Source organism: Anolis carolinensis, chromosome 4 (assembly GCF_035594765.1).
Source record: "Anolis carolinensis isolate JA03-04 chromosome 4, rAnoCar3.1.pri, whole genome shotgun sequence".
Taxonomy (NCBI): domain Eukaryota; kingdom Metazoa; phylum Chordata; class Lepidosauria; order Squamata; family Dactyloidae; genus Anolis; species Anolis carolinensis.
Genome location: NC_085844.1, coordinates 253397644 through 253419273, shown reverse-complemented (window position 1 = coordinate 253419273; position 21630 = coordinate 253397644). Strand labels below are relative to the sequence as shown.

At 44.8% G+C, this 21630-nt stretch overlaps 1 protein-coding gene across 1 annotated transcript in view; it reads right to left on the bottom strand.

Moving 5' to 3' along the window:
- Positions 1 to 3957: 3957 nt before the first annotated feature.
- The window catches only part of LOC103281247 (papilin), a 28269-nt gene continuing 10596 nt past the window's right edge, over positions 3958 to 21630 (bottom strand). The window contains exons 9-15 of the mRNA XM_016998105.2: positions 20147 to 20314; positions 18861 to 19010; positions 15884 to 16018; positions 13963 to 14169; positions 10610 to 10780; positions 8067 to 8234; positions 3958 to 5552 (exon numbers count right to left, since the gene is read on the bottom strand). Of these exons, the coding sequence (XP_016853594.2) occupies positions 5545 to 5552; positions 8067 to 8234; positions 10610 to 10780; positions 13963 to 14169; positions 15884 to 16018; positions 18861 to 19010; positions 20147 to 20314 (1007 nt within the window). The 3' untranslated portion in view covers positions 3958 to 5544. The remainder of the gene's footprint in view (positions 5553 to 8066; positions 8235 to 10609; positions 10781 to 13962; positions 14170 to 15883; positions 16019 to 18860; positions 19011 to 20146; positions 20315 to 21630) is intronic.

Genomic DNA, 21630 nt, shown 5'->3' with positions numbered 1-21630 from the left:
TGTGATCTACTCACATTTGCATGTTTTCGAACTTCTAGGTTGGCAGAAGCTAGAGCTAACAGCGGCCGCTCACACCGTTCCCGGGGTTTGAACCTGGCAAGTTCAGTAGCTCAGTGCTTTAACCCACTTCGCCACCGGCCTCCTTTGTGATTGTATTATGGCCCAATGAAATTAAATGCTTTCCCCAGCACACATCACAACACAACACTCCTGCCCCCCCCCCCCCCCCACACACCTCAACCACTACTACATAGCCCCCAATGCCACATCAGTACAAAACCATGGGTTCAATATAGTTACACCTCTAGGATAAAAGCTATTTCTCAGTCTGTTTGTGCTTGTCTTTGTCACCCTGTACTGTCTGCCAGATGGTAATAATTTTTAAAAAGAAGAAAATGACAAATGAGATGGATCCCCAAGAATGTTCTGAGCTTTCTTAAGGCTGCAGGATGTATAAAGTTCTTCCAAAGAAGGGAAAAAGAGGGCAAACCAATGATTTTCTCTTCAGACATGGTGACCCTTTAGAGTGCCTTCCTATCTTCCTATTTTTCGATAGAGTTACGAGTTGGGTCGATACAGGGAATGCTGTGGATGTAGCGTACCTGGATTTCAGTAAGGCCTTCGACAAAGTCCCCCACGACCTTCTGGCAAACAAACTAGTAAAATGTGGGCTAGACAAAACTACGGTTAGGTGGATCTGTAATTGGCTAAGCGAACGAACCCAAAGGGTGATGCTCACCAATGCGTCGTCTTCATCATGGAAAGAAGTGACAAGTGGAGTGCCACAAGCAGGGCTCCGTCCTGGGCCCGGTTCTGTTCAACATCTTTATTAACGACTTAGACGAAGGGTGAGAAGGCACGATCATCAAGTTTGCAGACGACACAAAACTGGGAGGGATAGCTAACACTCCAGAAGACAGGAGCAGAATTCAAAACGATCTTGACAGACTAGAGAGATGGGCCAAAACTAACAAAATGAAGTTCAACAGGGACAAATGCAAGAGACTTCACTTCGGCAGAAAAAATGGAAATCAAAGATACAGAATGGGGGACGCCTGGCTTGACAGCAGTGTGTGCGAAAAAGACCTTGGAGTCCTCGTGGGGAACAAGTTAAACATGAGCCAACAATGTGATGCGGCTGCTAAAAAAGCCAACGGGATTCTGGCCTAAATCAATAGGGGAATAGCGTCTAGATCCAGGGAAGTCCTGCTCCCCCTTATTCTATTCTGCCTTGGTCAGACCACACCTGGAATCACACTGTGTCCAGTTCTGGGCACCGCAGATGAAGGGAGATGTTGACAAGCTGGAAAGCGTCCAGAGGAGGGCAACTAAAATGATTAAGGGTCTGGAGAACAAGCCCTATGAGGAGCGGCTTAAAGAGCTGGGCATGTTTAGCCTGCAGAAGAGAAGGCTGAGAGGAGACATGATAGCCATGTACAAATACGTGAAGGGAAGTCATAGGGAGGAGGGAGCAAGCTTGTTTTCTGCTGCCCTGCAGACTAGGATGCAAGGGAACAATGGCTTCAAAGTACAGGAAAGGAGATTCCACCTGAACATCAGGAAGAACTTCCTCACTGTGAGAAGGGCTGTTCGGCAGTGGAACTCTCTCCCCCGGGCTGTGGTGGAGGCTCCTTCCTTGGAGGCTTTTAAGCAGAGGCTGGATGGCCATCTGTCGGGGGTGCTTTGAATGCGATTTCCTGCTTCTTAGCAGGGGGTTGGACTAGACGGCCCATGTGGTCTCTTCCAACTCTACTATTCTATGATTCTATGATTCTATGATTCTATGATCTGACACTGTGCAGTTACCAAACCATGTGCAGATGCAGGAGGACAGGACACTGTCTCTATAGCACAGTGGGAGAAAGTCACCCAGCAGGTGTACCAAAGAAACCACAAGGTTCTTCTATGGGAAAGGACAATATATTCCTGCTGCTTCCCAGTTATTTCTTAGGGATGTGCACGATTTATTTTTTGACATACTGGATTCAGGGGATTCAAGAAATTCAGCTGATTAATTGTCAAAAATGACCCTGGTTGGGGGGGGGCACCCAAAGCCTTAGCTGATATGGAGGGAAGACCCTCAGCCATTGGTCAATTTTAGATAAGCCGAGATATAAATTCTTTGTTTGCTACGCACATGTTGAGAGGGCCATTTGCATGGTACGGATCCACTAGAGTGGGTGCCTACGGCTGTTTGCCTTAAAATCAGCTGTGATAACAATAAAAGGTTTGTTTCATTGCTCTCCTGGAATTCTCTCCTTTACTTCCCCTCCGGGCTAGTCTCCAACATCTGAGGCAGAGGCGGCGTGTGGGCAACCTCACAAATCAGGAAAGCTGCGACTCCTCCTTTGCTTTCTTCCCCAGCAGGCTCCTCCATCCCTTCCCAAAGCTCCCTCCCCAGTGCCCACTTGAGGCAAATAGGAACTCGCTTTCCCAGCAGCACTTTGCACAGTGAGGGTATTAAAGGCGCCTCTGTGCTCCCTCCTGGGGCATGATGGGAGTTGTGGTTTCTCTTTCTGTGTTTCTCACTTTCTTTTTCAACTTATCAGAGACCTGGTTGATTGTATTCTTATGAAGATATGGTTTTGTGTAGTTTTGAAATTTCACTTATGTTTTAAAGCAAACTGATTGTCTGTACCTGTAATGCAGCAAGTAATCCAGCATTCCAGTAATATCAGAGTTAATTGCATAGAGTAGAGATTTATTGCTAGAGGGAAACAGGAACATTTGTCATTGCTATGGAATGTGGGAGGCGACAGCAGAATGCTTCCCATGCTGTGATCGATCAGGTCGGGTGATCGAATGCTATGCTCCGGCAGGACTATGTAAATAGTGTAAATAACCTCAATAAAGATTAGCCAGATTGCTGGAGAAGGAGCTGAATGTGTCTCAATTTAACCGTTTCTTGACAATTTTTTCTCTTCCCCTTTTGTGGCTTGTGCTTGGGACTTCAGTTCCCAGAACACTCTATTGTGCTTAAATAAAATGTTATGGTAAAAACTTTTAAAATTCCCCAAAAATCAGTGGATTGGTGAAACATTCTGAAACACGGCACATTTGCAGTCATAAGTGTGGCCTACAAGTGAGGCGGTTTACATGTGGATAGGCTTAAAAATGACAGAGAAAGAGCCTCTAAAGCAGTGGTTCCCAACCAGGCAGGCCCGTAGCCAGGATTTTGATTCGGAAGGGGCTGGGATTTTGGTTGGGGGGGGGGGGGCTGAGTCTGGGTGTGGAGGGATCTAGCCTAGCAAACCTTTTGTATCGTTATCTCAATACTCCCATGCATATGGGATATATTGAGCATGGCGATCAGGTCATGATATGAATAAATATAACAGTTTAAATAATAAATGTAAGGCTGAGAATTTCGGGGGAGGGGGCTGAAGCCCCTCAAGCCCCCCCCCCCCCCGCTACATGCCTGCAACCAGGTGTTTTGGAGTTCAGCTTCCACAATTCCTAACAGCTGTTAAGCTCTAAAGTTTCCCCATTGGCACCATTGGACCAAATATTATGGTAACGAAAACAGAACCTCCCTCCCAATTTTGGAAGCTTCCTGGTAAACAGAAGAGGTGGGAGTGGTGCTGAAAATGGGACCAATAAGTGTCAAGAAACATTTTATCTCCAGTTTTGTTTGTGTAGGAAACATCAGAAAATGCTGGGTGCTTTGCACAAAAATGATATTTTTCTGCATAAAAAGTGACAAATTTTGTTTAAAACCCTTAGTTGTGCCAAAAAAAAGCATGGCACAGTGGTTTGAACATTGCATTAGGACTCTGGATAACAATGGTCTTAAAAAATTACACTGCTTTCAAAGACTTCCCTACAGAGAAAAAAATGCCTAAAGTCTTTTGTCACTTGCTTGGATTGTGAAATTAGTGGAGCTATTACAGGGCCCATAAGCCTCTGCTCCCCAATTCCTCCTCCCCCTCTCGCTAAGCAAAAATGCAAAAGAAGCAATTTACTGTGAAATGATGATTTTTATCATTTGTGTAATATCCTATACAGTGAGAAACATGAGAATAAGGCAGGTCTCCATCCCAAGAAGATTACAGTCTAAGGGTGCATCTTCACTATAGAATGAACACGGTTTGACATTGTTTGAATTGCCATGGCTCTAAGTTACACAACGTAGTCTTACAAGGCCTTTAGCTTTCACTGCCAAACAGCGCAGGTGCCTTGCCAAAGGACAACTTCCAGAAATCCTATGGCAGGGATTTATGGCAGAAAAAGAGCGTTGATGCACCCTAAGTTTAGACTGAACAGAAAGAAGAAGTGGGTTGCTGTGAGTTTTCTGGGCTGTATAGCCATTGGCCATGTTCCAGAAGCATTCTGTCCTGATGTTTCACCCACATCTATGGCAGGCATCCTCAGAGGTCGTGAGGTCTGTTGCAAACTAGATGAGTGGAGTTTATATATCTGTGGATTGATGTCCAGGGTGAGAGAAAGAACTTTTGTCTGCTGGAGGCCGGTGTGAATATCGTAATTAATCACCTTGATTAGTATTAATGGCCTTGCCAGCTTCAAGGCTTGGCTTCTGATAAGGTATGGTTTTGTGTAGTTGTGAAATTTCACTTATGGTTTAAAGCAAACTGATTATGTGTGCCTGTAATGCACATTCCAGTAATGTAAGAGTTAAATGCATAGAGTAGAGATTTATTGCTAGAGGGAAACAGTGAGCGATTTCCGGATCGAGGTTGGGTGCTTGATTGCTATGCTCTGGCAAGACTATGTAAATAGTGTAAATTAACTCAATAAATAAAGAGCCACTGGTTTCAGCTAGGAAGTGTGTGTTTATTTCTGTGGGACTGTGCAGATAGCCAGTTCATCAGAGGAGAAGGTAAATTGAGACGGAAGGTGAATGTGTCTCAATTTAACTGTTTCTCGACAGCTTCTTCCTGTCTGGGGAAATCCGTTAATGCTAATCAAGGTGATTAATTAGAACATTCACACTGGCCTCCAACAGACAAGAGTTATTCCTCCCACATTGGGCCTTCCACAGATATATAAACCTCCCTTAACTAGTTTCCAATATACCTCACAACGTCTGAGGATGCCTGCCATAGATGTGTGTGAAACATCAGGAGAGAATGCTTCTGGAACATGGCCAGTGATGAACAACAACCCAGTGATTCTGGCCATGTAATCCTTTGACAACACAGAAAGAAGAAGGTAGGAAGGAGGCTTAAAAACAGGAAAGAAGAAATATAGAAAGGTCTGCAACTGTTGTCTGTGCCAAAGCGGGCTTCTCAAAGAGATAATTGGAGAGATTAGTGAAAAAAGTAGAGGGTGAGAAGGTTTAGGGGAAAGGTCAGACAGGATGACGGAACGGGGAAGCTAAGCTGAGCTGAGATGGAAGTCTGAGATGGAAGAAGATGGAAGAAGAGAGACAGAGCAAGATGGTGACGATGGAAGGACACAAAGATGGATGGAAGATGCTGACATGCAGGACTGGTGGCCTCTTCCTACTCCAGGGAGGGTCCAGGAATAACTTCCAGGAGTTTTGAGTCCTCTCTGTTCTTCCTTCAGGAGGTTATTTCTGTTGGTTTAGGAAGCTGCAAAAAAGGAGAGAGACAATTGGCCAAAAGGCAGAGGCACAGAAGGCAATGTTAGCCATACGCACCAAGCGATCCCTCCAAAACTCTGGGATCACCCTATTTTCTCTTGAGCCTCATTAACAGCTGGATGTGTTGCTTCCGCAAGCAATGTGTGGAAAGAAAATGCCCATAAACCCTGCACTGCAAGAGTGTGCCTTCCTTCTCTAATTCTTCTCGTTTTAGTATACTCAGGAATTGAAGTTCTGTCTCTTTTGTAGTAAGTCTATACTTTATTTGTGCATTCTCCTATTTCAATTTTAGCAAATCCAAGCATGCATTGTTTTGGACCCCACAGCAACTGAGATATCATTTTTTGAGTAATTACATTGGAATACTGCCGATTTCTGGGCCTGAATATATTGCACAAGATTTATCTAGCCTAAAATGATACATTTTAATATATTGGGTTTATGGTTCCCGTAATGGTTCCCAGGTCATGTAAGTGTTATTTATTGCTATAATTGTAATATTTTACTTTGCTTAATGTGTTATTATGTTGTTATGTAATGTTTGTGTTGTTTTTATGATTGGAAACCGCCCTGAGTCCCATCCGGGAGATAGGGCGGTATATAAATAAAGTTTTATTATTATGATTATGATTATATTATTATATTTGCAGTAGGAGCCCCCAGTGGCACAGCGGGTTAAACCCTTGTGCCAGCAGGACTGCTGACTTGAAGGCTGGGTTGCTGTTCTGAAGGTTGCCAGTTCGAATCCAAACTGGCGAGAGCGCGTATGAGCTCCCTCTATCAGCTCCAGCTTCATACGGGGACATGAGAAAAGCCTCCCACAAGGATGGTAAAAACATCAAAACATTCAGGTAATGTTCCCTGGGTAACGTCCTTGCAGAAAGCCAATTCTCTCACACCAGACGCGACTTGCAGTTTCTCAAGTCACTCCAGACATGGAAAAAAAAAAACAGTATAGATATGGCGAGAGCAACATCATTTGCCCCAGAAAAGCTGTGATCTTGCTGGTTCATCCCAACTGGAGTAGACCCATTGGACCCATGGCTGAATGGTGACTCACCCAACCAATTCAATGGCTCTACTCCAAGCCAAACTAACAAATCCAGGCCACTATTTTCATTGATCACAAACTGAGCTCCTGATTAAAGCGGTTCAAAGATGGTCAGAGGCCATCATAGTTCAAGTCATAAATAAAGATGAGAAATGCATGTGGCTTCTATGTGCTTCTATTGCACTTCTATTGTATGGTTTGTATTGAGTTACTACTACTGCAAAGGACTTCAACTGCTGGCCTATTCCAGTGTTGACACATGATGCAATACAATTGGTCCTCTAGTTCAATGGATTCTGTATCCATAGATTCAATGATTTACTGCTTGAAAGTATTTCTTAAAAAATCCAAAAAGCAAACCTTGATTTTGCCATTTTATATATCAGATTATGCCGGGGCCGGGCTGTGGCGCAGGCTGGTTGGTAGCCAGCTGGAATAAATCACTCTGACCAAGAGGTCATGAGTTCGAGGCCAGCCCATGTCAGAGTGAGCACCTGACCATTAAAATAAAAAATAGCCCTGCTCATTGTTGACCTAAGCAACATGGCTGTGTGCACAAGCTTTTAACGAGTAATACAGTAATGTTGACATGGTCCGATTTAAGGCGGAAGCATGAAGTTTTTAAACAAATTGATCTCATTTACATATGTTTTAAGTTTTATAATGCATTTTAATGATGTATTTTTATAGTTTTAATTGATGATATGTATTGTTTTTGTTTTATTATTATGTTCTTGGCATTAAATGTTGCCAACTGTTGTAAGCCGCCCTGAGTCCCCCCAGGTGAGAAGGGCGGGGTATAAATGCTTGAAATAAATAAATAAATAAACCCAAAAGATAGTTGCATCAATCAAGTAGGAAATTTAGGTACCACTTATGTGGGGAGGGTAATTTAACTAATTTACAACACCATAAAAATCATCCAGTAGTGTTTGGAATGAGGAAGTATCCAAGGACTCGGTGTCACAGTGGATGATGAAGCAGCAGCTCCCCCTGTGGCCGGAATTGAGCATACCCCCAGGAAGCTGGAAACTGGAGAAGGTTAAATTGCCTCTGTGTCTCTGTCTTTGCCACTGTCTCTATGTTCATATGGCATTGAATGTTGTCATGTATGTAGACAACTAGAAAGACTGTAAATAAATAAATAAATCAAATAAATTTTATTCCACCGTTGTATATAATGGGACTTGAGCATTCATGGATTTTGATATCCAGAAGGGGTCCTGGAAACGAACTCCAGCAGATTCCATGACTCCACTGTATACACATGTTATGTTATGGTGCAGGGAATTATTTGATCTTCCAGAAGATTGTTGATCTGCAACTTCTAGTATCTTCCTAAAGCAGTATACCCTATGATGAGAAATGTGGGGGGAAATGGCCTTTGCTTTGGGGGACTTCATTGTCCACCTGGGCCTGCCTTTGGGCACATTTATGTCACCCCAGATTTACCACGGGATCCACAGAACTGGCGGCAATCTTCTTCCTCCCAGAAGTTGTTGGCGTTGCCCCGGTGTCCTCGGTAGAAGAAGCGCTCACAGGTCCTGGAGCTGGAGTTGTAGAAGTAGCGATGTCTCAGGGCATCGCCCATTCCTTGATCCATCGGGAGCCGGCAGATTCCTGGAAGGAAGGAGAAGACCACCACAAGGATGAAGTGCATTTCCATTTGCCCATTGGGAATTTTGGAGAGCAGAATCCTGTATGGCTTATATGCACACATGCGGTTAACTTGAAGGTCTCTTATTCATGGGGTCACCATAAGTCAAAGTTGACTTGAGGAGAAATAACAATAACTGCTCCTTTTGTATGGCATAAGACCACCCCCATATTCAAAGATTTCTGTACTGACTGAGGAAATATGAAACCACAAATAATAGCAAACCCTATTGAAACAAATGATTTCTAGTAGAAGCATACCACAGAATCAAGCTGAAAGACCAAGAGAAAGTCTATAGAAAACATCTCACTAGCATTTCTAGATCCACCAGTTTAACTCTATGATCAAGCTCTGGTTGAAGCATCCACAGAATCTGTGAAGGTATAGTTTTGTGTAGTATTGAAATTTCACTTATGGTTAAAGCTTGTGTGTGCCTGTAATGCAGCAAGTAATCCAGCATTCCAGTAATATAAGAGTTAATTGCATAGAGTAGAGATGCATTGCTAGAGGGAAACAGTGAGTGATTTCCGGATACGCAACAGGACATTTGTCATTGCTGTGGAATGTGGGAAGTTACAGCAGAATGCTTCCCATGCTGTGATCGATCAGGTCGGGTGCTCAAATGCTATGCTCCTGCAAGACTATGTAAATAGTGTATATCTATATATATAAAAGGGTAATGAAATTTCGGCCTAGGACAAAACTACACATCCCAGAAACACTAAACTTGGCAACGCAACCCCTCATCCATGCCTCTACGTTCATACAACAAAAAGCTCCAGCTACTCCAGAAAACGGCTAGGCTTTGAGACTGCAAGGCTATTCACTGCTATTCCACCTGGCCAACAAAGGATTTCCATAAGCCACAGCAACGCGTGGCCGGGCAAAGCTAGTAAACTATATATAAATAGTGTATATAAACTTTATGTATATAAAGATAAGAACTGCTGGCTTCAGCTGACAGCAGGGAAGTGTGAGTTTATTTCTGTGTGACTGAGCAGATGCCAGATCATCAGAGAAGAAGTTAAATTGAGAAAAAAAGTGAATTTGTCTCAATTTAACCATTTCCTGACAGAATCATGCTGGAAGGTTTGGAAAAGGCTTAGAAAGAGTATGTAGGTGGAATTACAAGTACCAATCCTGTAGATCTAGGTGTCATATTCTGTGCATATGTGTGTGTGCATCACATGTATACATAGATTATGAATGTTATTTCATAGAATCATAGGATTGTAGGTTTGGAACAGGGCCATTTAGTCCAACCTCATTCTGCCATTTGTGAGTCCTACTACATTGCTCCAATTCTTGAATGGTCAGCCAATGAATGGGTCAACAAGGCCACATCTACAAACCCCATTCATTCAGTGGCATGGCTTGTGATGTCCCATGGACCCTTGGGCCGTGAACCTGACTCCATTGTGGACCACAGTGATGAGGAAATAAGTTTTGTGCCGATTCAGCAAGACTCTGCCCCATTCCAGATGTTCCCTATTGACAATTCTAGTTCAACGCTCATTAAAAAGGGCCTTGAAATGGAGCCTTCTCTTCCCAGTTCCCCTCCCTTTGATAGAAGGATGTTTGTGGAAACTAACAGACAGGAGAAAGCTGGCAGGAGACGAAGCGCGCGATTAGCAGCTAGAGGGTCTGCTGATTGACTTATTTTCCCCTGAGAATTCTAAGGGAGGATTGCATCTGGCCAAGATGTTGTTCTAGCTCTTTTCCCTTGGGAAAGGAGCATTTGAGACACCTGTTCTGAGGGAAGATTCGAAGTTCTTTAAAAGTTCTGTGCGCTGGCTAGCCTCAACGTGTCAGCTTGGAGGATTAACTTCTCTTCCAGTCAAGTGTGGACCGCGTTTGAGTCCACCACCTTGCCTTGCCTTGCCGTGCCATGCCTAGCCGTGTTCCTCGCCTTGCCTAGCTGTGATTTCCAGTCTTGCCTTGTTGTGCCGTGTATCCAGCCTTGTCTTCAATTCCTTGCCTTGTACTTGCTTTGAACTCTAGTAAAAGACTTGGACGTTTCCCCACTCAAACTGCTTGGAAGTTTGAGTGTGTTTCGGTTTTTGGATTACAAACTTTGGACTTTAATATCAGATATTGGACAATATATTATTGGACTATATTTGACCTTTCCTGAAAGGTCTATTGCTGAACTATATCTTCTGCTTGTTTTTATTTCATTCCTTCATTTCCTTAATAAAGATATTAGATTGTTTATTGGCCTCGGTGTATTGGTTTCCAGTGCTCTCGCAGCCAGGGGCGTCACACGGCTCTAGTTTGCCTGCAATAGAAGTCGTCCCTGAGCCTGCCTTCCCTGCAGTCCCGTCAGTGTCCCTCTCACCTGGGTTGGAGCAGTTCCGGAGACACTCCAGCTGTGTTGCAAAGTTGTTCTTGTTGCCTCCGCAGCCTTTGTAAGGAAATCTCTCACACCTCCCGGCCTGCGAGTTGTAGAAGACACGGAGGACGGAGGGGGCATCGCAAGTGCCAGAGGCACTAGGAAGCTGGCAGAAATCTAGGCACAGAGGAGATGCCCATTTAGAGGGACCAGAGCAATGCCACCATTGCAAAAAAAAACAGGAAAGTCAGGTTAGCAATGTATATTCTTGTTGACTCAATTATTCCCTTGGATCAGGCTCCTGTTGTCACCATATTAACACATTAATGGGCTGTGGGTCCCCAGATGTTTTGGCCTTCAACTCCCAGAAATCCTAACAGCTGGGAAACTGTCTGGGATTTCTGGGGGTTGTAGGCCAAAACATCTGGGGACCCCAGGTTGAGAACCACTGGGCTGAACTATGTTACTTCTGCACAGAGATCAACCTCCACATTGTGAAGGAGACTTAATGGCTGAGATCCTGCATCTAAGGGCCCTTCCAGACAGGCCCTATATCCCAGCATCTGATCCCAGGTTTTCTGTTTATTCCAGATTATCTGGCAGTGCGGACTCATATCATCCAGTTTAAAGCAGAAAACCTGGGATCAGATCTTGGAATATAGCAGGGCTTGTCTGCAAGGACTCCAAGTTGCATATACACTGTAGAATTAATGCAGTTCAATGCACTTTTACTGCCCTGGCTTATGCAAGCTTGGGAGATGGAGTTTGCTAAAGCAGCAGCACTCTTTGGCAGAGGATGCTATAGATGTTGTGTAAAACTACAACTCCCATGTTTCTATAACAATAATAATAATAATAATAATAATAATAATAATAATAATAACAACAACTTATGCCTCAAGTACCACCTCCCAGCAGCAAAGAACTGGTGGGATCACAAACCTGCAAAAGTATTGGAAAATGAACATGCAAAGATACTGTGGGACTTCCGAATCCAGACTGACAAAGTTCTGAAACACAACACACCAGACATCACAGTTGTGGAAAAGAAAAAGATTTGGATCATTGATGTCGCCATCCCAGGTGACAGTCGCATTGACGAAAAACAACAGGAAAAACTCAGCTGCTATCAGGACCTCAAGATTGAACTTCAAAGACTCTGGCAGAAACCAGTGCAGGTGGTCCCGGTGGTGATGGGCACACTGGGTGCCATGCCAAAAGATCTCAGCCGGCATTTGGAAACAATAGACATTGACAAAATTACGATCTGCCAACTGCAAAAGGCCACCCGACTGGGATCTGCACGCATCATCCGAAAATACATCACACAGTCCTAGACACTTGGGAAGTGTTCGACTTGTGATTTTGTCAAATGAAATCCAGCATATCTATCTTGTTTGCTGTGTCATAATAAAATAATAACAATAATAATAATACCCACCTCTCCTTGCAGCTTGAGTGTGGGCAAAACAGGGTTAAAATAGAGAGATTAAACACAAGACTATTCGAATACATATAATGGGATACACCCAGTTAAAATGCAGGTTAAAATGCATGGGAGAAATGGACCTCATTCCTGCATCCATTTCTCCATCCAAGGCCAGTTGGTCAGCAGGAAGTTTCCTTCCCTGGACTTTGCCTGTGTCCCTTTACTCACCTGCTTTCTGGCCATTGAGAGCAGAAGGAAGCCCAGCCCAGAGGAAGAGGAGACCCAGGAGGACCAGTCTGGACCACATGCTGCCCTTTTGGGAAGCAGGCATCGCACTTGGTCTTATAAACCCAACGGAGAAGGTGAGTCTGGGTGGCAGTTGGACCACAGAGACTAGTGTCATTGCCCAAGGTGGGTTTCCCAATGGAAGAGGTTTCCTCTCAGCACAAGACCCAAGACTCGTGTCAGTTGGGCTCTGGGAAACCCACCACAACTGCCTTGCACAATTTTCCTTGCAGACTCCACAAGTGTAAACACTTTGGAATGAAAGCTTTTTTTCTACAGGAAAGGAGATTCCACCTGAACATGAGGAAGAACTTCCTAATTGTGAGAGAGCTGTTCAGCAGTGGAACTCTCTGCCCAGGCGGGAGTGCGGTGGAGGCTCCTTCTTTGGAGGCTTTGAAGCAGGGGCTGAGTGGCCATCTGTCGGGGGTGCTTTGAATGTGATTTTCCTGCTTCTTGGCAGAATGGAGTTGGACTGGATGGCCCATGAGGTCTCTTCCAACGCTAGGATTCTATGATTCTAGTGATGAGTGAAGTGTAAGTTCCTGCAAAGACATGGCTCACTTCTCCCTGCAATGCAGTTCAAGACTGCATAAAGGGATTGTTGTGTGTTTTCTGGGCTGTATGGCCATGTTCCAGAAGTATTCTCTCCTGACGTTTCGCCCACATCTATGGCAGGCATCCTCAGAGGTTATGAGGTATATCACACAACTTCACAACCTCTGGGGATGCCTGTTGTAGATGTGGGCGAAACGTCAGGAGAGAATACTTCTAGAACATGGCCATACAGCCTGGAAAACACACAACAATCCTGTGATTTCGGCCATGAAAGCCTTTGACAACACATCGCAGAAAGGGACTTGAATACATTGTTCTGTTGTGCTTGTTTCTATAAGACTGCCATGATGTTTTCATTACCCATTGTTGTACATTGCACATGATATTTCTCTTCTGTGTCAGGAGCGACTTGAGAAACTGCAAGTCGCTTCTGGTGTGAGAGAATTGGTTGTCTGCAAGGACGTTGCCCAGGGGACATTGCCCAGATGTTTTACCATCCTTGTGGGAGGCTTCTCTCATGTCCCTGCATGGGAAGCTGGAGCTGACAGAGGGAGCTCATCCGTGCTCTTTTCGGCAAAGTTCAGGTCAGCAACCCAACCTTTAAGTCAGCAGTCCTGCCGGCACAAGGGTTTAACCCATTGCGCCATTAGGGACCTGCAAATTGCACACACAAGGGCACATGCATTTCATTTAGCATTTGCTTGTGCAGCAATGTGGGTCATTGTAAAGAACGGCATAAGCCCGGGCTGTGGCGCAGGCGGGAGAGCAAGCCAGCTGCAACCAGCTGCAATGAATCACTCTGACTAGGAGGTCATGAGTTCGAGGCCCGCTCAGAGCCTATGTTTGTCTTGTCTTTGTTCTATGTTAAAAGGCATTGAATGTTTGCCTATATGTGTAATGTGATCCGCCCTGAGTCCCCTTCGGGGTGAGAAGGGCGGAATATAAATGCTGTAAATAAATAATAAATAAATAAGATTTTGGTTCAATAAAGCAGCGTCTTATGTAAACCTGCGTTATCACAAATGCAGAAAGAGTAGTTCCAAAAACCTCGCCTGGTGATGCCTTGTCATTTCCCTGACCCACAACTCACCTGTGTGAACTGGCAAGGCGAGAGCATGGTCCTGATCCAGCTCCACCCACTCCACACTGTGATAAATCTTTGGAACAATGCATCTCAGGCCACAGCCAACAAAGCAGCACTTCTTCCCCCTGGAACACGACCGGTCATCCTTGCAATCTTCTCTACATGGAAAAAACTCCAGTGGGAGACTTCTTTTGGGGCAAAGGCCAGGATTCTCTGTAGGAGAAGGAAAAGGCATCAACAGGAGCAGATAAATGTATAGAGCCATTCCTCAAGAGGTGGAACATAACCCCTTGGAGAGGAGGAGGTAAGGTAAAGGGGCCGGGCTGTGGCGCAGCTGGCTAGTAACCAGCTGCTATAAATCACTACTGACCGAGAGGTCATGAGTTCGAAGCCCGGGTCGGGTTAAGCCTCCGACCATTAATAGCCCCGGCTTGCTGTTGACCTATGGAGCCCCGAAAGACAGTTGCACCTGTCAATTAGGGAAATTTAGGGACGCTTTATGCGGGAGGCTAAATTACAACACCATAAAACTGCCAGCAAAACACGAGGAAAGGAATGAGGAAGTACAGCCACTACTGGATGGTGAAGCAACAGCTCCCCCTGTGGCCGGAATCGTGAAGCTGGAAAAATGTTAAAAATGCCTCTGAGTCTGTCTAATGTATGTTGTTTGTCTGTTGGCATTGAATGTTTGCCATATATGTGTTCATTGTAATCCGCCCTGAGTCCCCTTCGGGGTGAGAAAGAAGGGCGGAATATAAATACTGTAAATAAATAAATAAAATAAATAAAGGGTGGAAAGAGTTAATGCACACTCAGCACCTGGATTATTCCCAAGGGCCATGACATCCAACAAGGCAGTGGGAATAGAGTCACCCTGACACAAAGTCCTGGGTCACAGGGTTGGTCAATTAGACTTGGGATGGTGACACACAGCTGGGCATTGGTCCAGTGTATTTGGACAGCCAAAGGTCTCAAGTGAGGAGGTCCTCCATGTTTCTAAGCATTTGGTTGGAGGGAAGAAGCAGTGCCCCTAAAGATACCTGCCACATATGCATGGTCTCTTTTGGAAGTCTAGCAGAGCCCTTGGCATTGTAATAATAATAATAATAATAATAATAATAATAATAATAATAATAATAATAGTAACAACTTTATTTTTATACCCCGCCCCATCTCCCCGGAGGGACTCGGAGCGGCTTACATGGGGCCTTGCCCGACACAACAATATAATAACAGCAATAAAACAATGAAACAAATATCCCAACAATAAAACATCAGCATCAATAAAACAGTCATAAAAATCAACATACAGCATAAAAAGTTAAAAACGGGAGACTAAAACACGGATCTGGGCCAAAGTGCAGAATATTTCAAAATGGGAGAGGTAGTTTCACAGCTAAAATAGTCAATACAGTGCAAGGTAATAATGGCAAAGCATCCTATTGTTGAGTGGGCAGATAGTTCAAACCTACAATAATTAATTGTAGTGAAAGTCCTGTTCATCCTGAAGGACCATTTTCTGGCACAGCATTGGTGATCCATCCACTGGATTAACCCAACAAAGAGGCAGGGAAAGGCTGAGGGAATGTCCTCTATGAGGGAAAGGCAGGGTGAGGTCCTCCATGGGTCTGGGGGTTTGGGTGGGGGAGATAGCAGTGCTCTTTTGTACATCTGAGACACAGGCAAGGTCTTTTTGGAGGCCTAGCTCACAGAGCAGGTGGCAGTGTGGTGGAGATACTGAAGAACCATACTCTGGCAGAGCCTTGGTTCATTCTGAAGGACCATTATCTGGCACAGCCTTGGTGTGGCTCTTTGTGAGTTTTGGATCTTGGTTGGAAGAGACACACCTGCTTCCTCTTTTGAAGACCTAGCCAGCAGGGCTCCTTGGCAGGTGCCCATGGGTTGTGTTCTGCTGAAAAGTTTTTACCTGGTATGGCTCTGGTGCACCTTTTGTGTCCTTCGTTGGGGCAACACTTCTCAGCCATGGCGCAATCTGAGTCCCATGAGCAGTGCTTTGAGGGGGCTGCAACATCATCTCTTCTGGGGCAATAGCCAGGATGTACTGCAAGGAAAAAGGACAGAAAAGGACTCAGGCCAAGAATGGGCACATTCCTGAACCCTTGGGTGGATCCGATGAGGTTATGGATTCCCACCAGGAGAGAAACTGTCTTGGCTTGACTGCAAAGGGTCAGCTCGAGTTGGGTGCAAAAACATGGCAAGCTGGAAGAGGCTCAAGTCTGTGCTTAGTGTTGTTCATGCATCTTTTCTTCTTCTTCTTCTTCTTCTTCTTCTTCTTCTTCTTCTTCTTCTTCTTCTTCTTCGTCTTCTTCATCACTACCACCACCTTTATCTATAGGGCCGGGCTGTGGCGCAGCTGGCTAGTAACCAGCTGCAATAAATCACTACTGACCGAGAGGTCATGAGTTCGAAGCCCCGGGTCGGGTTAAGCCCCCGACCAATAAATAGCCCGGCTTGCTGTTGACCTATTCAGCCCCGAAAGACAGTTGCATCTGTCAAGTAGGGAAATTTAGGTACGCTTTATGCGGGAGGCTAATTTAACTAATTTACAACATCATAAAACTGCCAGCAAAACACGAGGAAAGGAATGAGGAAGTACAGCCACTAGTGAACAGTGAAGCAACAGCTCCCCCTGTGGCCGGAATCGTGAAGCTGGAAAAAAATGTTAAATGCCTCTGTGTCTGTCTATATATGTTGTTTGTCTGTTGGCATTGAATGTTTGCCATATATGTGTTCATTGTAATCCGCCCTGAGTCCCCTTCGGGGTGAGAAGGGCGGAATATAAATACTGTAATTAATTAATTAATTAATTAATTAATTAGGGTTCTAATTAATTAGGGTTTAATTAGGGTTTTAAAATTTTCATTACAACTCGTTGGAGAGTGTTAAGAGTTCTTTTGTATCTTAGTGATTAGTTGGGTTGTCTGCATTGCAATAGTTTAATGTTTTTAGCATAGTGTAGTTAGTTAGGTTTAGTATAGTTAGGTTTAGTATATATAAATAGTATATATTTGCCCCATTTTTTCTTTTCTTTTGAAATGTTGATTATTCTGTTGTGAATGAATTGTATTAAAATCAGTGAATAAAACTGGAGCATTCATATGTTCTATTGGAGACATATGAATGATCTAAACATGCATGTGAGGTATGAGCATGAGTGTCACTCTAAGCTGGTGAGGATATGGAAAGCTACCCCAAGGGCTTGGTCAACACCTATATATGCTCTTTCCTATGAACATCTAGTAGCCACAACAATGGCCTCATGGAACATGGCAGATGGCTGAGATAGGTTTTGTTTTGTTTTGTTGGTTTTTTGTATCCCTTCTCCCAAAACACAGATATACTCAGCACAGCCTATTCAGGACCTGGACCTGGTTGGTAGATTGTATTTTTGACTTTAGGGATATATATATATATATTGCAAAAGCAAAACAAAGCCACCTAAGAAGGGTTCTTTTACGTATGGTGTATCAAAGAAACACTGTGCAAATAACCATTTTGTGCAAAAATATACACCAATGTGACAAATGTCAGAGCTATCCTCTATCCACCATTTGTTTGGTGAGATGCCTCCACGTGTTCTGAGCTCTATGCCTCCCATTTGCTGAGATGATTCAAAAACACCAGTTTGTACCAGGGAAGGCCACTCAGGGGACCATTAATGTTTGCAAATTCCAAGGTGAGAAAGGAGCTCCTTGGTGCATTATGCATAATCCTGAATGTTGCCACTGACTGCATCCCAGGAAGGTTGAAAGATCTTGAAAGACCTCTCCAGCTACTACAAAGAGAACCACCTGAAGCCTTACCCTGCCAAGACACAAGGGTGTGCTTTCCACCTACGTAACCGCGAAGCCAACAGGAAACTGAAAGTTACTTGGGAAGGCCAAGAGCTCGGGCACTGTTTTCATCCTAAATACCTTGGTGTCACCTTAGACCGAACACTAACATATAGGAAACACTGCATGAACACCAAGCACAAAGTAGCTGCACGCAATAACATCCTGCGGAAACTGACTGGCAGCGCATGGGGTGCAGACCCACAAGTAGTAAGAACATCAGCCCTGGCCTTGTCTTTCTCAACTGCAGAGTCAGCCTGTCCTGTTTGGCATAAGTCTGCCCATGCAAAGCAGGTGGACATAGCACTGAATGAAACATGCAGAATCATCACGGGATGCCTTAAACCTACACCTGTTGATAAACTCTACAAGTTAGCTGGCATTGCCCCTCCTGACGTGCGACGGGAAGTTGCTGCTAACGGTGAGAGAAAGAAGGTCGAACATTGTGAAAGCCACCCACTGCATGACTATCAGCCTCCTCCCACCAGACTCAAATCACGGAAGGGCTTCATGAGAACCACCACTCCTCTTGATGTCCCCCCAGCAACACCAAGGGTGTCTCTATGGGCAGCTAAACCAGGCAATCCCAACTGGATGGCCCCCCAAGAGGGTCTTCCTCCAGGGGCAAACCAAGAATGGGCAACTTGCAAGTCCCTGAACAGACTCAGAAGCGAGGTGGGCAGATCTAAAGACAACTTGGCAAGGTGGCCCTACCTGGAGGAATCCTCCACCTTGTGTGACTGTGGAGCTGAACAAACAACTCCTCACATGTCTGCTTGCCCACAATGCCCTGCCTCATGCACGGAGGAGGAGTTGTTTAAAGCTACAGACAATGCGGTTGCTGTTGCCCGCTTTTGGTCTAAAACTATTTGGCTGTTTGTGATTGCTTTATTTTATCACTTTTAAACTTATTTATTATGCAATGCTTTTGACACGAAATAAATAAATAAATAAGGAAGGTGAGCCTCCCATGAGAGAGAAGGACCACGGTTCCTCCTGCTGACCACCCATTCATTCCTTGCAGAGACAGATTTATGGATGTTGGCCTACCTCCATCAGGGAGGACACATTTCTTGATATTTCCAACGTGACAGCACTTCTGATCTCCTGGGCAAGTTGCATCTTTTGCACAGTAGGCCTTGGAGGACCTTGGAAGAGCAGGATCTGTCCTGCTTGGGCAGTTGCCAGGTTTGGACAATGCTGGAAATGAGACAAAAGGTCACAGAGAATCTTAAGGAGACAGAACATGGAGGAAGCAGAAAGTGACGACACAAGGATGCTCAGATTTATACTCCCTTGTTGCATGCATTTGCTTGGGTTGCTGAGTCTCCCAAGGCTGCTAGGAAACCCAAGGAAGACAAAACCACCACCACCACCACCACAACAAACAATTGCTCATCATTTCCTCTTGGATTCATGGCTAGAAGGATGGCGATGTCCTTCACATGGTGTAATTTGTTACTATGGAGCACAACATTCATATTGAGGTGGGAGTACTGGTTCTTGTCTTTCAAATGACCAGGTGAAGATGTCCACCAGTGATGCAATCTTGGGCTGTATCTTAAGAGAGTTTGTTTCTCCAAAATTTCTTCTTGTCAAACTGGTCTAAATGAGAATTAGGGCCACCCCATTACCTCCTGCCTCTTACCTCCACCTGAACTAAGATGAGAGTTCATGTTCTGGCCATGACCATGTGAACAGATCCAGGTGAGAAGCAACATCTGGATGGATGTCTATCTATATTTGACTCAGATTCTTCCTCTAGCTCTGGTGAAGCCCATCATTTCCTCTATGGTCATGTTGAGTAATTTCAGCTCTGCTTTGGGGGCCTAGTGTGAATAGCCTCCCAGAAGGCCAAATTGGACACAGATGGGTAGAAGGAAAAAGCAGAGCTTTATTCTCAATGGCCAGAGAGGATGTCAGTGGTGAAAGCACTCCAAAGTACTGATATAACACAATTGAAAAATGTAACACATTTTATTTCATCTGACAGCAATTCAAGAAACCCACGCCAGCTCCTAGTTGGCTGAAAAACTGTCCAGCTAGATGCGATCTTTGGCTGAATCTGAAGAGGGATTCTTCCTTGAACAATTTTCCTGGTTAAACTAGTCCAGATGAGTCATAGGACCACCCCATTGCCTTCTGACCTCTATCTCCACCAGAACTCCATCTGAACTTGTTCATGTCCTTAAAATGGTTTTGTGAACCAGTCCAAGTGAGAAGCAACATCTGGATCAATGTCTAGCTATATTTGATCTAAATTCCTCTTCCATTATCCAACAAGTCCCATTCCCATCTAACAAGCCCATACTGGCCCATCATCTTCTGGCTCTCACCTGTGCCAATGCAGGCATAGTAACATTCCTCCCGTGTCATAAAGTTGTTCTCATTTCCTCCACATCCTCCATAAATGAATTTCTCACACTTCCCAGAGGTTGAATTATAGAAGAATCGGGGCATGTAGGCATAACAGTCTCCTTGATTAGGAGGAAGTAGACAGAGATCTAGAAGAAAGAAGGGGAATGCTACTCAGAGGGAGATAAACAGGCAGAGTACAAAAATGCAGCAGTGGGAGCCCCGGTGGCGAAGTGCATTAAAGCGCTGAGCTGCTGAACTTGCAGACCGAAAGGTCCCAGGTTCAAATCCCAGGAGCAGAGTGAGTGCCCACTGTTAGCTCCAGCTCCTGCCAACGTAGCAGTTCGAAAACATGCCAGTGTGAGTAGATCAATAGGTACCGCTCCGGCAGGAAGGTAATGGTGCTCCATGCAGTCATGCCTATGGCCACATGACCTTGGAGGTGTCTACGGACAATGCTGGCTCTTCGGCTTAGAAATGGAGATGAGCACCAACCCCCAGAGTCAGACATGACGGGACTTAACGTCAGGGGAAACCTTTACTTTTAGGAGACTTTGAAGGAAACAGTGAGATGTTTCTGCTGAATCTCTTAGTGGAGAGAAGGACCATGAAGGTTTCTACAGGCATCATAGTCCAAATGAAGAAAAGGAAATGGAAGGCCACAACAGAGGCAGTGGCAGTTTTCAAGACAGGACATGACCAGAATCATTTCATTGGAAGAAAGGGAGGGACGTGTCTTATTCCAGAAGGAAGAACGTGCATAATGCAACCTCTGGGTGGACTGAACATGTGTGCAAAGATGGGACAAAGTTGATGGACAGATCCAAAGAGAAACAGAACTATATAAACAAACACATCAGAGGGTTGTTGTATGTCTTTCGCGCTGTGTGGCCATGTTCCAGAAGTATTCTCTCCTGACATTTCGCCCACATCTCTGGCAGGCATCCTCAGAGGTTGTGAGGTATGGATAAACTAAGCAAGAGAAGGAAAGAATATGTGTCCAATTTTGGGCACCGCAGTTGAAGGGAGATGTTGACAAGCTGGAAAGCGTCCAGAGGAGGGCAACTAAAATGATTAAGGGTCTGGAGAACAAGCCCTATGAGGAGCGGCTTAAAGAGCTGGGCATGTTTAGCCTGCAGAAGAGAAGGCTGAGAGGAGACATGATAGCCATGTACAAATGCGTGAAGGGAAGTCATAGGGAGGAGGGAGGGAGCTTGTTTTCTGCTGCCCTGCAGACTAGGACACAATGGAACAATGGCTTCAAACTACAGGAAAGAAAGGAGATTCCACCTGAACATCAGGAAGAACTTCCTCACTGTGAGAGCTGTTCGTCAGTGGAACTCTCTCCCCGGGGCCGTGGTGGAGGCTCCTTCTTTGGAGGCTTTTAAGCAGAGGCTGGATGGCCATCTGTCGGGGGTGCTTTGAATGAGATTTCCTGCTTCTTAGCGGGGGGTTGGACTGGATG